At 40.1% G+C, this 15,811-nt stretch overlaps 1 protein-coding gene across 2 annotated transcripts in view; it reads right to left on the bottom strand.

The window, feature by feature from the left end:
• Window positions 1-292: 292 nt before the first annotated feature.
• The window catches only part of pif1 (PIF1 5'-to-3' DNA helicase homolog (S. cerevisiae)), a 28,493-nt gene continuing 12,974 nt past the window's right edge, over window positions 293-15,811 (bottom strand). Inside the window, exons 8-13 of one of the 2 annotated variants that reach the window (XM_055641547.1) lie at window positions 13,971-14,131; window positions 8,063-8,169; window positions 6,179-6,266; window positions 4,853-4,998; window positions 3,518-3,709; window positions 293-1,012 (exon numbers count right to left, since the gene is read on the bottom strand). In XM_055641547.1, the coding sequence (XP_055497522.1) occupies window positions 968-1,012; window positions 3,518-3,709; window positions 4,853-4,998; window positions 6,179-6,266; window positions 8,063-8,169; window positions 13,971-14,131 (739 nt within the window). In that variant the 3' untranslated portion in view covers window positions 293-967. The remainder of the gene's footprint in view (window positions 1,013-3,517; window positions 3,710-4,852; window positions 4,999-6,178; window positions 6,267-8,062; window positions 8,170-13,970; window positions 14,132-15,811) is intronic. The other variant, XM_055641548.1, reaches the window with a different exon arrangement.

Below are 15,811 nucleotides of genomic sequence, written 5' to 3'. Positions count from 1 at the left end.
CGGGAATTATTGCGTTTGCTCACTGCATTTCATCAAAACTAAGGCATTATTGATGTTTTGATGAAATGCAGTGAGCAAACGCGATAATTGATAATGTCAAATGGAGGTGGGTGCACTCTGTATTGTTGATGACAACATCTGTGCCCAACAAGTGCCAAGCAATGACATCTTGTATGTGTTTCCATTATGAAATGTGGTTCTATTGGAGGTGGACTAAAACATACAACATGCATATGATACCATATAATTACAACATGCATTTGATACCATAATTTAGCACTTTCAGTCTTTTTCTAATTTAATTTGATTTCATTTATTGTAGTTGAGTTCTTGAATCGAATGAAATTCCTTTTTGCAGAAAACTATTTTTTTTTTTAAAGTAGTCGGAGTATTCAATGACAGTGCTGCTGAAACCATTAAATAACTTAAGCCATGAAAAAGGATGTCCAATCCCAATGCAAGCTCCATGACATTATCTGCAGGGAAGTAATAAAGGCTGTTTGTATCCAAAGGAGCAGAACTGCCATTCAATGGGATAAACCAGTGTAATCAAGTGATGGGTCAAATATACAGAGCAGCAAATAAAGTTAACTCTAAAACTATAAAACAATAACCTGGCAAACCATCAACAGGGAGAGCAAAAAAATTGACAGTAAAAGGATTATCATTTCATGTGAAAAGATATTTCTAATTACTATACAGACTTTAATTAAATTATTTATTAAAAGTTAATTTGAGAGCCCAAAGAAGGATATTGTTTGGAATTTTAAAAGTTTTAAATTTTCTAATTCCAAGACAATTGATTTCTTGTTATACCATAGTTTCATCCCATTATCAATTCACAAATATAAAAATGTCAAGATAACTTTAAATATCTATTTTAAATAGTTAACACAATTTACAGTAATTCAGTATTAAAATCGACAACGATGAAGGAGAGATCTTCACAGGAAATTCTGCTGTAGTTTTAGTTTTCTTGATCTTCCATTTCAAAATAGCCATCCAATGAGGACTGAAACAAAAGCAAAGGGGAATATATGAGTTTAAATGTCCTTGGAACACAATTTACAAATGAAGAACATTTAATAAAATACATATTAGCATTAAGTTAATGATGAAGCGGCTGGCATGTTCTGGCCAACCTATTTTCCCGTTATTGCAGATCCTCTAGAAAGCATCACATCTCAGTTGAAGACAATACGTAACTAGCCACAGTTTCAATACATCACGAAATTACTAGAAACGCATTCATAGCTGATTACTTAGGTAAGCAGGATGCCTTGCTGTTAAATATTTTACTTTTTTTTTTGCTGCAAAATCTCATATTAATGTTATGTCCATTAAGACTTTATTAAAAGTAGCTGTGTTGCAGAATAATTGAGAAATGTGCAAGAATTAATACTGCAGTTGATACAGTTCATTCTAGAACTCGTGATTCTTTCTACTAATGACAAAGAGCTTCTGAATTGGAGAGGACCTAATATACTACCAAGTTATCAGGAGGTCTTTAGTGCTTTGTGTACAATGAACACCAGCCATGCAAACATATTCGGTTGTGCTGCAGCAAGTAAGAATTTCATTGTTCTATCTGGGACATGACAATAAAAAACTCTTGACTCTTAAGCTATTTGCATTCAGCAATGTGTGTATTGCTGTTAGTATCATCGGGTCTAGCTGCTGAGACAGAATGCAAGCCTGGATGTCTTAAAGTCTGCTCCTCCATTTGAATGGTAGTACTAGATCATTAATGACCACCTGAACAAGTAGGATCAAAGTTTTTGTTAATCTTTCCCTCAAAATTAGCAGCCTCCAATAATGCTGCACTGGTGTGTTGATCTACACATCAGCTAAAAATCCTTTTGATAAACTCAAAAATACAATCATTAAGCCAAGAATAATTACACAATAGTCCACAGCAATCCTGGTAGGAGTAATCAATATCCACAAAGAGAAAAATCAAGTTACATTAATCACAATTCTGCTCTCTGCTGCCTCCAATTTAATCCCCAGAACCAAAATCCCCATCTGGAAACTTTCTTACATTTCTTATGGTAGCCAGCTTTGTGGCAATTTAAACTTTAGGCAATTTGACCCTGTGAACAGGCTCCCTCTGGATTCCTTGCCAACCCTTTGTAGCACATTGAACACAGTAATCTTTAGACAGGATAGGATGATTGTAATTTTCTTTATCCTACAGTACAATTCATTATCCTACAGCATAACAGCGTAGATTTGAATTGAAGCCACAGAAGTGAAAGAACCATCCACATCGGTAGTTTATTAAAATATAATGTATAAATGGAAAGACGATTGTGCAAAGGCAGCACATTATTAAAGTAAAGTTTGGATCTAATTCTTCAGGCGGATCTATTTGATCAAGTGCCAAACAATAATGACTAACCCTAGTAACAGATAATAAAATGTGGAAATTATAATCTCCTTGTTTGTTGGAAAAGGACCAAACATCCATTTAAAACAGAACCGCTCCATTTCCCACTCCCTTTGCATGGATATTGTTGTTTAAAGATTCCAATGGTGGAAATTTGTTCGGCCTTCATCGTCGTGATTAACTCTTTTTTTTTTTTTTTTTTTTTTAAAGTGTAAATCATGAACTGTGGTTCCGGGACATTAAAAATAATTAGTTGCGTGGGAAAAATATGCCAGGATTTCACAAAAATATAGTTTCAGTGATAATTTAACAATTATAACAAATAAAATGCCAAAATTGGGCATTATCATAGTGATATTATGGCCATATACCTCCTAGTATACAAGACCAAGTATAGACTAGGTGACCATTTTGCCAAATAATTGCATCCGGTCTGCCAAGGCCTACTGGATCTCGTAATTACTAACCATTTTAACTCCCATTCTGACCTCTGCTGGGCATCTTCCATTTACCAGTGTGAGACGGCAAACAAACGTGAGGAATAGCACCTCGTATTCCACTTGGGTAGCTTACAGTGTAATGATACAAATATTGAATTCTTCAACTTTAGGTAACTAGCCCACAAACAATCCGCCCCTTGCCCTCCTCTCTTCCCTGCACCCCACCTGGATTTGCACCCATTTCTCCCTTCCCCCTGCATTTGGCTTCACAATTTGCACTTCAATCCTTTTCTCCTTCTCACACCTTTTGTCTTTTCATCGCTGGCCTTTATCCAATCATCTGCAAATTAAAAATTCCCACACCTGTATCAACCTATCACTTGCCAGGCTTTATCCTGCCCCATCTCTCTTCCAGTATCCTCCCTCCCCCCACCCCCCCCCCCCCCCCTTCCTTCCCTCACCAATTCATTCTGAAGAATGATCCCTACCTAAAATGTCACCTAATCATGTTCTCCAGAGATACTGCCCGACAACCTGGATTACTCCGGTGTTTTTTTGTGTCTTTCTTCGTAAAAATAGCATCTGCAGTTCCTTGTATCCTCTCCTATGTTGCTGGTTTCTGCAGTAGAATATCTAATTCAGATGATTGTAGTCAAGGCCCAAAGTAAAACAAAAGCATTCCAATCACCTGCATCAGCATCTGTTCTTTTTTTAATCTGCTGTAAAAGCACAACACGTCATGATTGGCATGGACGACTTTTCTGTCAAAGTCCATCACTCGGAGTCCTTCCAAGCTGCGTGCACGAGAAAGAGCCACATATGCCTGACCACTTTCAAAGACTCGTGCTAGTGAAATTTCCACACAGTCCAATGTCATACCCTGAGATAGGAGGGGGAAGGAGAGAATAGAATGTTAGTGACACAGTTATAGCAGCTTTTGGACACACACACACACACACAGTAAAGCAAATTCCCATAAAATAGAGATATATATTAAAAATGAAAATGTCAAATAGGCCAACACTTCCATATCAACCATTGCACAAAGTCATTGCAATTTGGAAGCATTTGTAAATGTTTCTCTTTAAAAAAAATCTAAACCGAGACTGGGATCTGTTTATTTACTCTTGCAGAAAACCAACAATAGAAATGCATTTCCTGTCTCAATTTTTCAAATACTGGCACAGAATGTTAAATCCAAAAGGTATGACAACAAACCATTTTACCTAAAGTGTCCAAAATTCAGTAGCTATCAGTAACTGTATCTCTCAGCAGTACCATCTCAGGGAGCCAATGCTTTCTCTTTATTAATATCTCCATTCACTAGATGCCAGTTTTACTGACAAAGCTGGAAAACACTATCAAAAAGAGCCAGAGTCTGTGTCAAAATGTTTTGGCAGAGAGCTTTAAAAGCCATAGAATGCAAATAGCAGCAGTTACAATTTTCTATAATGCCTGCTCTATTCTTCTGCATTCAGTTTTGGGGATTGTGTGTGGAGAGGGGTTGGTGCCTCGTGCTATAACCTTTGAAATGACAACTTATCACAGCACCAAAATGAAGGGATTTGAGAAAATTTGAATCATTGGACCTTGGTAAACTCCGTAATTCCAAATTAGCTCTCGGTGCATTCACAAATAAGTGTTGAAGAAGGGTCCTGATTCAAAATGTCACCTATCCATGTTCTACTGACCCATTCCACTGTCTCTTCTCAACTCCTGTAAGTACCTCAATTTGCAACACCCTTGCCTTCGAAGTGGTTCAGGCTGTGGAAGAGATTCCTCCACAATAATCAGACAGTTGAAATAGATTTTAAATGAATAAATTAATATACAAACACATTACAGAAATTAGTAAAATAGAAATTAAACTGCCTGATCGGTGCCCACATATTGACTGAAGATTTACCAAGTATGATTGATTACAAGATTTCACCTCTCAATATCAATTTAAAGACAATGGAGTAATTTAAAAAAAAAAACACACAATTCAGGCCAATGGCCTCAATCAAATGAGATTGCATACCTGGCTCTTGTGAATGGAGATGGCCCAGGCCAGCTTCAGAGGCAGCTGCTGTCTGGTCAAATAGTTTCCGCCCAAGGCTTTCACCAACCACCGTTCTGGCTTTATTGTCTCTGTTACACCACACATAAAACGGACTTGGGGCATTGCTGTGAATGAATGAAAAAAAATCTCAATTAATTATATTTTAATTATCAAGACGGGATCGTTATATGCAACAATAGACAATAACACACCCAGCACTATGGAGAACAAAAATGTCTAAGGATGCACATGATGCACTTGTTGTAACATGAACAGGAAAGTGTAGGACAATAGAACTAAAATAAAATTTCTTCAAATGCTCAGCCCTCTGCTGTACTCACTCTATACTCATGACTGCGTAGCTGGACATAGTGCAAACTCCATCATCAAGATCGCTGACGACACCACTGTTGTGGGACGTATCACTGATGGTGACGAGTCAGACTATAGAAGTGAGATCGACCGATTGACCAAATGCTGCCAACACAATAACCTGGCTATCAACACCAGCAAAACCAAGGAACTGATTGTGGACTTTGGAAGGGGTGGGATAGGGACCCATAGTCCCTTTTTATATCATGGTGGAAAGGGTCAAGAACTTCAAATTCCTGGGCGTGCATATTTCTGAAGATCTTTCCTGGTCCCAGCACACTGATGCAATTATAAAGAAAACACATCAGCGCCTCTACTTCCTGAGAAGCTTACGGAGAGTCAGTATGTCAAGGAGGACTCTCTCGAACTTCTACAGGTGCATAGTAGCGAGCATGCTGACCGGTTGCCTTGGTTCAGCAACTTGAGTGTCCAGGAGCGGAAAAGTCTGCAAAAAGTTGTAAGCACTGCCCAGTCCATCATCAGCTCCGACCTCCCTACCATCGAGAGGATCGATCGCAGTCGCTGCCTCAAAAAGACTGGCAGCATCATCAAGGACCCACACCATCCTGGCCACTCACTCATCTCTCCGCTGCCATCAGGTAGAAGGTACAGGAGCCTGAAATCTGCAACATCCAGGTTCAGGAACAGCTTCTTTCCCACAGCCATCCAAAATGATCATAAACTTACTCAAAAGTAAATCTCTCATAATTCTCAAGAATGTGTACCATATGTTCATCCTCAGATCTTTCCTATTTTCAACATTTAGTAATATTCACCTTTTCTACTTGCCCCCTTTTCCCTCAAACGATTATGAAATTCTTATTGCTCCATTCTGCTAGGTAGAAACACATTCCCATTCCTCTACTCCTGAAATAATTCCCCATATTTGGCCACCTTACATCCATGTTTCATTGCATGTAAATGAACACCTACGTTTGTTTCCAGGTTCAAAGCCAATGACGACACCTCGAGCACCATTTACCATCCCTCGTTGTACATCCAGGTTTTTGGTCAGCATCACCTGCAAAACAAGTGTGGGGTCAGGGGATTCCTGCATACAACATCTCCCCCCTGTTAAGGTCTCCCTGTTTGGACACTGACATCTAAAATAGTCCACTGGATGCATCTGGCTATCTGAACGAGGACATCGAATTAAACAAAATCTTTGTCTGAGAAAATCTGTGTTTTCAGCAAAGAAAAATAAACTCTGAGTTGTAAAATACACCATTTTATTTTCTAGCTCTCTTTGCACGCAATACTTTAATGGTGAAAGGACCCAAGAATGCACAGTGCAGTGTCCCTGGACATATATTTCAGCGAGATCTGCAGGTAGCCCAGACAAAGACTGACATTCACAACACGCTAAACTTGCTTCATCACGAGACATGTCTGTGGTGGTCCCAGGATGTCAGGTCCGGCATGAGGTACTCATTTCAGGTAGTAATCTTTAGTGCAGTGAAGAAGGCGAATGGTATGTTAGCATTCATAGCAAAAGGATTTGAGTATAGGAGCAGGGGGGTTCTACTGCAGTTGTACAGGGTCTTGGTGAGACCACACCTGGAGTATTGTGTACAGTTTTGGTCTCCTAATCTGAGGAAGGACATTCTTGCCATAGAGGGAGTACAGAGAAGGTTCACCAGACTGATTCCTGGGATGTCAGGACTTTCATATGAAGAAAGACTGGATAGACTCGTTTTGTACTCGCTAGAGTTTAGAAGATTGAGGGGGGATCTTATAGAAACTTACAAAATTCTTAAGGGGTTGGACAGGCTAGATGCAGGAAGATTGTTCCCGATGTTGGGGAAGTCCAGAACAAGGGGTCACAGTTTAAGGATAAGGGGGAAATCTTTTAGGACCGAGATGAGGAAAACTTTTTTCACACAGAGAGTGGTGAATCTCTGGAATTCTCTGCCACAGAGGGTAGTTGAGGCCAGTTCATTGGCTATATTTAAGAGGGAGTTAGATGTAGTTCTTGTGGCTAAAGGGACCAGGGGGTATGGAGAGAAGGCAGGTACAGGATACCGAGTTGGATGATCAGCCATGATCATATTGAATGGCGGTGCAGGCTCGAAGGGCCGAATGGCCTACTCCTGCACCTATTTTCTATGTTTCTATGTTTATGCAAAGTATTCAATCCCTCACACTGGTGCTCACCAAGGAACTGCAGATGCTGGTTTACCAAAAAAACAAACACAAAATGCTGGAGTAACTCAGTGGGCCAGGCAGCATTTCTGGAGAATGTGGATAGGTGATGTTTCGAGTAGGAAACTAAAGAGATGTTCTGACCCAAAACATCACCTGGCCGTGTTCTCCCAAGATGCTACCCGACCCGCTGAGTTACTCCAGCACTTTGTGTTATTCCCCAGTACAGCTGCTAGCAGCTGATACTAACATCACCAACCTCCGACCCTAGGCTTCAAGGTGTCACGCTCTCCTGCTACTAAACTTATATCCTGGTCCTCCTCCTCTTCCCCCACCCATCTCAACCTGTGACCTAGATCTACACATACCCATTTTCCTTTGGGTACTCTATAGCACGCAGTAAAAGACAAATACTTTGCATGCTCAGTGTTTGGTCAATGGGTCAATGGATGTGGGGCCCCGCTCACTGGAAATTTGTGATAGCGAGTGCAGAAAGCAACATCCATTTGATATTCTGGACCTTGCAATCACATGCTTGATTAAGCAGTCTCAAGACCACGGTGTCAAAGGAAGGAATCAGCATGATACTGAAAAAAGGAGAGAAATATAAAAAAGGATAAAATATTAGATTACAAATATTGGATTAACGAGATCCAATTCAGAAACACTCCTGACCTGTGCCCCTTTCTTCAGTTGCAGCTTTTGACCTGCCGGACATTGTGCGTTTAACATTTCTCCCAACATAGGATCGCTGTCAACAGCTTCAAACGTGAGCATCTCCCCTGTAAAGACAGATATATCCATCAGCAAGAAAACACTTAATTGCTCGAGGCAGTAGATCTTTCAGAGTCAAAGACTAGCTCAATTTGAAATGCCCAAATGCCAAGCAGCAGGAAAAAGGGCAATAGAACAATAAATCTCCAGCACATGTAATTACAAATATACAAAACCCTGGTTTGACCACATTAAACAGTTCCAAACAACACTTGTTCAAAAAGTAATGTTAGCTAAGGAGAAAATATACCACAGATTTACAAGTAGAATACTTGAACTCTTAGTGGTGATGGTACTAGGAGAAATTGCATAAAATTAGGGTAGAATCTCTGGAATTTAGGATACATTTTCAACACAAGAGGAAATGATTTTTGCTACATCTCACAGGATTTTTCACCAGATTGTGTAATCCAAAAACAAAGACAGTTTACGAAGTATTGCTTCCCCTCTAACAAATTCGACAGAGCCCATTACTGCATCTCGAAATGTGAGAATCGATTGATAAGGCACACAGGAAAAGCAAAGTACAAATTACATAGTTACAGGAGATTTAGTAGTCAAAGGGCTTCCAATAGTTGGGGGTAGAGATATAATTTTAGCACTTTTAAATGATTCCCAACAGGTACTTGGCTTTCATGTCAGGCAAATGCTGTCAGTGAGAGCAAGGAAAATAACTAGAAGTTGTGGTCAATGCTTAATCCCATGGCATGGATAGAAAAGGTAATTGAAAACTTCCAGGCAGAGATCCAAGAGCTAAATAAAAGTAGGACTCTCCTAAAGTAGCAATCACAGTTACACCCAAACAGAATTGAAGCCACATTCTACCTTAGAGTTAATTGGCGGGGGAGCATTTAAGCTATTTCAGTAGTTAAAAACTGCAGAAAGGAACAATGAGATCAGAGGGAAATAATAACATGTTAGTTAACATTGGTTTTTACCAAGATCCCCCAAATTGCAGGGATCAAATCGGTAGCAAAAATAAAAAAGGAAACCTTAAACAAGAGTAGGTCAATGTCTGTTGTGGCAACAATAAGTTTGCTGATTCCAGGGCACAGACTGTTGTGTGTGATTAGACATTCCTTGAACTAAAATGGAAATATTTCTGAAACAAAACCAAGAATTAACTTCGAATACGGGAACAAAGAAAAAAAAAAAAGAAAAAGATGCACTCTCACCAGTCAGAAAGCTGAAAGTTCAGGTCATTGTGAAAAGGGCAAGATGTGACAGTGAGTAAGAATATAATTACAAATTACAGATGTCTTGTTCAACTGCACAGAATAGGCAGATTTGGGGAGTTTTAGGGCGAGATACAAAATTGGAATTAATGTCAAGATCCGGTGCACCATTTATTATGACTCGAGGGACTGTCTGGTCTATTTCTCCTCCTAATTGTGTTTTCTTTCAAGTGAATGGGCAGCAGGGTGGTAGAGTTGCTGCCTCACAGCTCTTTCAGCATCAGAGACCCAGGTTTGATCCCAACAACGGATGCTGTCTGTACGTTTCCTCCGTGACTGCATGGGTTTTCCCCGAGATCTTTGGTTTCCCCCCACACTCCAAAGACAAACAGGTTTGTAGGTTAATTGCTTGGTATAAATGCAAATTGTCCCTAGTGCGTGTAGGGTGGTGTTGGTGTGCGGGGATCGCTGGCCAGCATGGACTTGGTGGGCCGAAGGCCGTTTTCCGCGCTGTTTATCTAAACTATATGGAGGACATACTAATGGTTCTAACATTGAATTTTCTTGTTGAGGAACAAAGAAGGAGTTGTTACACCTTTGAGAGTCTTATATGGAGCAAGCAGAAGTTAGAGCAGCTTATTGCAAAGACATAAAAATGCAAAAAGACAATTAGGAGAACAATTACTCTGATTTAAATGAGAAAAATCATCATACCGACACGTTTGCACAAGAATGTCTTTGAGAAATAAGTTTTCAATGTGATAAGGAACAAAATAGGTCTGGATCGGAGGAATGAAGTAGGAAAAATGGAGTGGAGGGACCAATCCCCTATCTGGTACATAACTCCATTTAAAAGTAATCATGAAAAAAATACACAAAATAGAAAAAGTTACAAGTGCTTATCTTGATAAATAAAGATAATGTCAATGATTTAAGAAGGGAACTTGCACAAATAGAATAAAAGTCAATTACAGGCTAAATGGCAAAGCAAGATAACATAAAGGGAAGAGATTGTTCCGGTAAAAAATACAGGCATTTTGAAAGAACATCTAAAAAGTAAATGCACCCCGAATGATTAATTAAAAACATAGAAATGTTTATGGCAAATGTTAGGAGAGCAGTTCTGCTAAAAACAAAGGATAATGGGAAATAAATAAAATGAAAGCAGGGGGAGAAAGATCTTACAAGATTGCTGGAGTAACTCAGCGGGTCTGGAGAAAAGTAACATGTGACATTTGAGTCAAAACCCTTCTTCAGCCTTCAGGCATCGACCTGAAATGTCACTTATTCCTTTTCACCAGAGATTCTGCTCGACCTGCTGAGTTACTCCAACATTTAGTGTCCGTCTTCTGTGTAAACTAACATCTGCAGTTGCTTCCTGCTACATCTGGAGTATTGTGTACAGTTTTGCTCTCCCAATCCAAGAATCTTGCCATATTGAGAGTGCATCAAAGATTCACCAGACTGCTTTCAGGGATGACAGGCATACTTTACGAGAACAATTAGGTACAGTTATCAGGGGAGCTCTGGAGTTTAGAAGAATGAGAGGTGATCTGACAGAGCTTGACAAGCTGAATGCAAGAAATATGTTTTCTCTACCCAAATAATTTAGAATCTGTCTCCTGATTCTAACGCTGACAAATCTATGGAATTCTCTGCCAGTGGGTTGTGGTGGTTTAATTGTTGAATTCATTCAAAAGAGCGCAATAGATTTTATGGGTATTTGGGGGGGGGTGGAGAAGTAAATCAATGGATGGGGGATAGTGAAGGGATACAATGCTGTGATGGAAGACCAGCTATAATCTTGATGAATGTCTGAGCTACCTCAAAGGATTGGATGGCCAACTCCTGCTCCTCTTTCTTACATTTTATGACATTTAAAAAAAAAACCTCAATTTTCATGTCACCGATAACCTCACATTTTGTGCAACCTTCTATGTTCATCCTGTTTAAAGCCAGTCTCACTTTCACGACCTAATTGGCGACGTCTGCCGAGTTTGCCCTCGACTCATACTCGCACCATGGTCGCCACGAGGTCGTAGGTCGCTCTTCCTCATGCTCGTGAATGGTCTCTGCGTACTCGTGGCCTCAAGTGGGTCACGCTGTTTTTTTCCAGCCTGATAAAAAATGTCCACGAGTAAAAAATAAAAAAAGTCGGCATGGAAAAAATTGATACTTTTTTACTCATAGGTAGGTCGTAGTAGGCCGTGATGGTAGTCATAGATAGTCGTAGGTCGGTAACTGGCCCGATGAAAAAAAAAAGCTGGCATGACATCATTTTATCATGTGATCATTTCCACTTGTAGCTAGTCGTAGTTGGTCTTAGGTGTGAAAGACTTGGGTCGAATGGGGTCGAGGGGCGTCGTAGGAGGTCTTTTACTTTGGTGAGTCCACATGACATTTTTTTCAACTCGTCTAGGGTCTTCTAAACTCGTGAATTAGGTTGTCCTAGTGGGACAGCTCCTTAAGCCTCCTTGCATCAGTCAGATGCCGCTGAGACCATTAACACTCTCAGTGCATTATTTCAGGGAGCGGGTGGCAATTCTAATTTACATAAAATCTGATTTACAAGGGTTCACAGAACATAACCATTACACAAGTCGTGGAGTGCCTGAATATGTCCAATTTAGTGGAGAATCATAGATCATGCCACTGTAGTGGGGCCTACCTCAAGGGTTTGGGTTAAGAATGAATGGGAGCTTTACACACTGGGACTACTTGGTGACAACAATTCATGCTCTACTTATTTAAAAATGAAATTCCTGCCTTCGAAGGAGAAAGATGACAAAATGGAGGCTGGATTTTGAAAGCAATTGAATTTCATTAAGAATTTACCGGAACCTCAGAATAAGAACTGGAACTTCGAGTCATGCATTACCCGCAGGTTCAGAATTTTACAATGTCTCTTAATCGGACCAGAGGAATGAAATAAAACATCTCTCAAAACCGAACAGTCTTGCGTCATATTGAGCACAACTCAGTTCACAGAACAACGCACAGTTAAATCATCCAGGAATGAGATGTTATGAGCTTTACTGCTAATGGTTTCCAGAGCATAAAAAACCTCTTCAAATTTACAAACCTAGCTGTAAGAGAAAACACGTCAGGACCCACATTGGAGATACACTGAATAATTTAACCCTTGTCAAATACAAACATAATGGTCCATTATGTGAAAAATTATTGGTCCGGTGAGGTGCCCAAAAGTATACTTGTTTTATGAAAAGGAAAATGCTACAGAGTACAAATAATTCCCTCTACAAACACTCTGCTCCACCTGGAGGAACTTGTCCTCCACTCAACAACTTCTCTTTCTCCAAGTTAAAGGTGTAGCCATGGGCACTCGCATAGGCCCCAGTTATGCCTGCCTTTTTGTTGGTTACAACAAACAGTCCTTGTACTAGGCATATACTGGCACCATCCCACACCACTTTCTCCACTACACCCATGCAGAACTTGTTGATTTCATTAACTTCACTATCTTTCACCCTGTCCTCAAACCCCCTCTCCCTCTCTCCCTTCCCACCACCTCCCTTGATCTCTTGGTCCCCATCACAGGGGATAGACTATCGATTGATGTCCACTACAAACCCACCAGATCCCACAGTTATCTGGATTATGTTTCCTTCCAATCTGTCTCTTGCAAAGACACTATCCCTACTCTCTATTCCTTTGTCTTCGCCACACCTGCTCCCAAGATGAGGCTTTCCATTCTAGAACATCCAAGATGTCTTCATAAGATCATATGATGCAGAAGAATCAGGCCATTTGGCCCATCGTGTCTGCTCTGCCATTCGATTTTCCCTCCCACCCCCCCCCCCCCCCGTAACCTTTGACAGCTTATTACACAAGAATCGGTCTCAGCTTTAAAAATACTCAATATCTTGGCCTCCACACCTGTCTGTAGCAACAAATTCATCACCCTCCGAAGAAATCCTTCCTCATCGCATTTTTAAATGCCTTTAAAACGTCCTTTTATTCCGAGGCTGTGCCCTCTGGTCCTACAAACCCTATTGGAGGGCCAGGTTCTCATATTCCGCTTGGCTAGCATCCAACCCAACAGTATGAACATTAAATTCTCCAATTTTAGGTAACCTCCAACAAATCCTCCGTTATCTTCCCCACACCCTCCCTTCTACACCCCCCCCCTCTTTGGAGGTGGGAGTCCAGGTGGGGTACATGGAGTCTTGCACCCATTTCTTCCCTGCACCTCCGTTCCTCCTCGGACTTCACAATTTTCAACATCAATCCTTTTGTGTCAAACCTGTTTTTTCATCTCTAGCCCCTTTGTCCAACCATCTGCCTGTCAAACCCTCCCCTCTTGCCTGTGTTCATCTATTACCTGCCACGCATTGTCCTACCCCCCATCTCTTAGTTTTCTTCTCCCCTTCCACACAATCAGTCTGAAGAAGGGTCCAAACCCAAAACATCGCATTTCAATGTTCTCCAGAGATGCTTAGCTACTCCAGTCTTTTTTTGTAAACAGTTCCTTGTTTCTACAAATAGTGTTGAATAGTTTAAAATGAAGGATAATCTAGGTGGAATAGTTGGTTTACAGAAAAGGGGTTTGGACATTCACGAGAGACGCAAGCTTGACTAATCATAGAAATCAACGCTGGATCTTAACTTGTTACCTGGTAATCGTTGGAGCCTTTTTTCATTAGTGAATTCCACATCATCTTTATGCGTGCAAAGCCGAGTAGCTAGAATTCCATCTCGATCTATCTTCCGCGATGCAGTGTTGATCAATTGGTTTGCCACCTCTTCTGGACACCTGATGAAAATTAAGGGCATTCTGGAAAAAAAAATCTCTCCAAATTGGAAAGGTTTTCACCACTGACATTGAAAGCAGTCAATTGGGAAATTGTCAATAGCCACGTTAATCCTCTCATTTTTAATCTGGTCCTCCCCAAACACAGCAACCATGACTTCTTGGTCCTTCTTTGCGAAAAAAGTTAGGTCAAGCCAATACTCTTTTTAACCATATTGTAGGATTTTTTTCTTTAATTTAATGTCATCTTTAACTTCTTGTTATGTTGTGTCTTAAAGTGATATATATTTGTTGTAAACTATGCAGCTATTGTCTAAATGTTAGCCTTTGCTCATACGCCCAAACTACAAACAATTTGCACCTTTTGCCTTGTAGTTTGGTTTGTTTAGATTTAAGATTTTGGTTTCAGATCAAATTAAATCGCTTAAGCCCCTGTCCCACTTGGGCGACCTCCACAGCGACCTCTGGCGAGTTTGCCCCCGACCCATAGTCGCAGCAAGGTCTCCATGAGGTCGTAGGAGGTCTTCGTCATTCTCCTTCATGTTCGAGAGTGGTCTCCGCGTAGTCGAGGCTTCAGCTAGGTCGCTGCGTATTTTTCATGATGTTAAAAATTGACCGCAACTAAAAATAGGTCGCCGTGGGAAAAAACGATATTTTTTTAATCGTAGGTCTAGTCGAAGCCGGTCATAGGAGGTAGGAGATCGTAAACCTAGTCGAGGAAGATCGTAGGTCACCGCGACCTTGATTTTTTTTAGTCACTTAAGGTCGCCAAAGGTTGAGGTGGAGGTCTCGCAAGTGGGACAGGCCCTTTATTTTTTATAGAAATTCTATCATATTATGCACTCTTTATTGGAGGCCTCTTAACTACCAGATTATTAATGAATCCTCAATACATTATACTAGATTTTTCTTCAAAAAATAATTCTCTTCAAAATAATTATTTCTTCCAAAATTAAATCACAACCATTTGTGCCTCGCAAATACATTCCAATTTGAGTATTTCAAATGTATTTTATTGTCACGTGTATCAATTAAGGTACAGTGATATTCGTATCACCATATTTATCAACAAATGAAAGTGATTCTTAATCCCACACCTTTTAACAACGAGGCAAGGTTGTTCTCTACATATCAAAAGCCATTACGGCTGCTTCCAATTGTACAAAGTCGATAATTTGCAGGTTTAAAAAACAACAAGAAATCATCGTCTCTGGCCAGAGAATTTAGAACTATGATGCAGTCTTTGGCATCCATGAAGGATCTCAGAAGAGGGCTGTGGATTTGGTTTGCTTGAAAATTGGTATTTTTTAGGAAATAAAAGAATGTGGTGATTGAATAGGAAAGTACATGGGTAGAATGTCAGCTATTGTATTTGAGAATGTCAGAATAAGTTCAAGGACTGCTTGCTTCCACCTGCTCTTATTTATTCATTCACTTTAAATGTGACCATGGTATTGCTCTTTCAATGACAAGTACAGAAATAAATCATGGCCTGCTGTTTGCTACTTGGACTGGAAGAAACAGATCCTTTATTTGCCAAACTCAGTGGCATTATTTCTTACAGTGCTTCGTTAACTTTTATTGGATTCTTTAGCAAGAACTACTGGAATAGAAAATTTTGGGAATAGGTAAAGTACATTTGCAAAAAATGACTGTCAAGATCAATTACACCCATTACCCTTCTTCCTCTCCAGAAAGATACTC

Source organism: Leucoraja erinacea, chromosome 10 (genome assembly GCF_028641065.1).
Source record: "Leucoraja erinacea ecotype New England chromosome 10, Leri_hhj_1, whole genome shotgun sequence".
In the NCBI taxonomy this organism is placed as follows: Eukaryota; Metazoa; Chordata; class Chondrichthyes; order Rajiformes; family Rajidae; genus Leucoraja; species Leucoraja erinaceus.
Note: the sequence above shows the minus strand (reverse complement) of the source record. Positions and strands in the feature narration are given on the sequence as shown.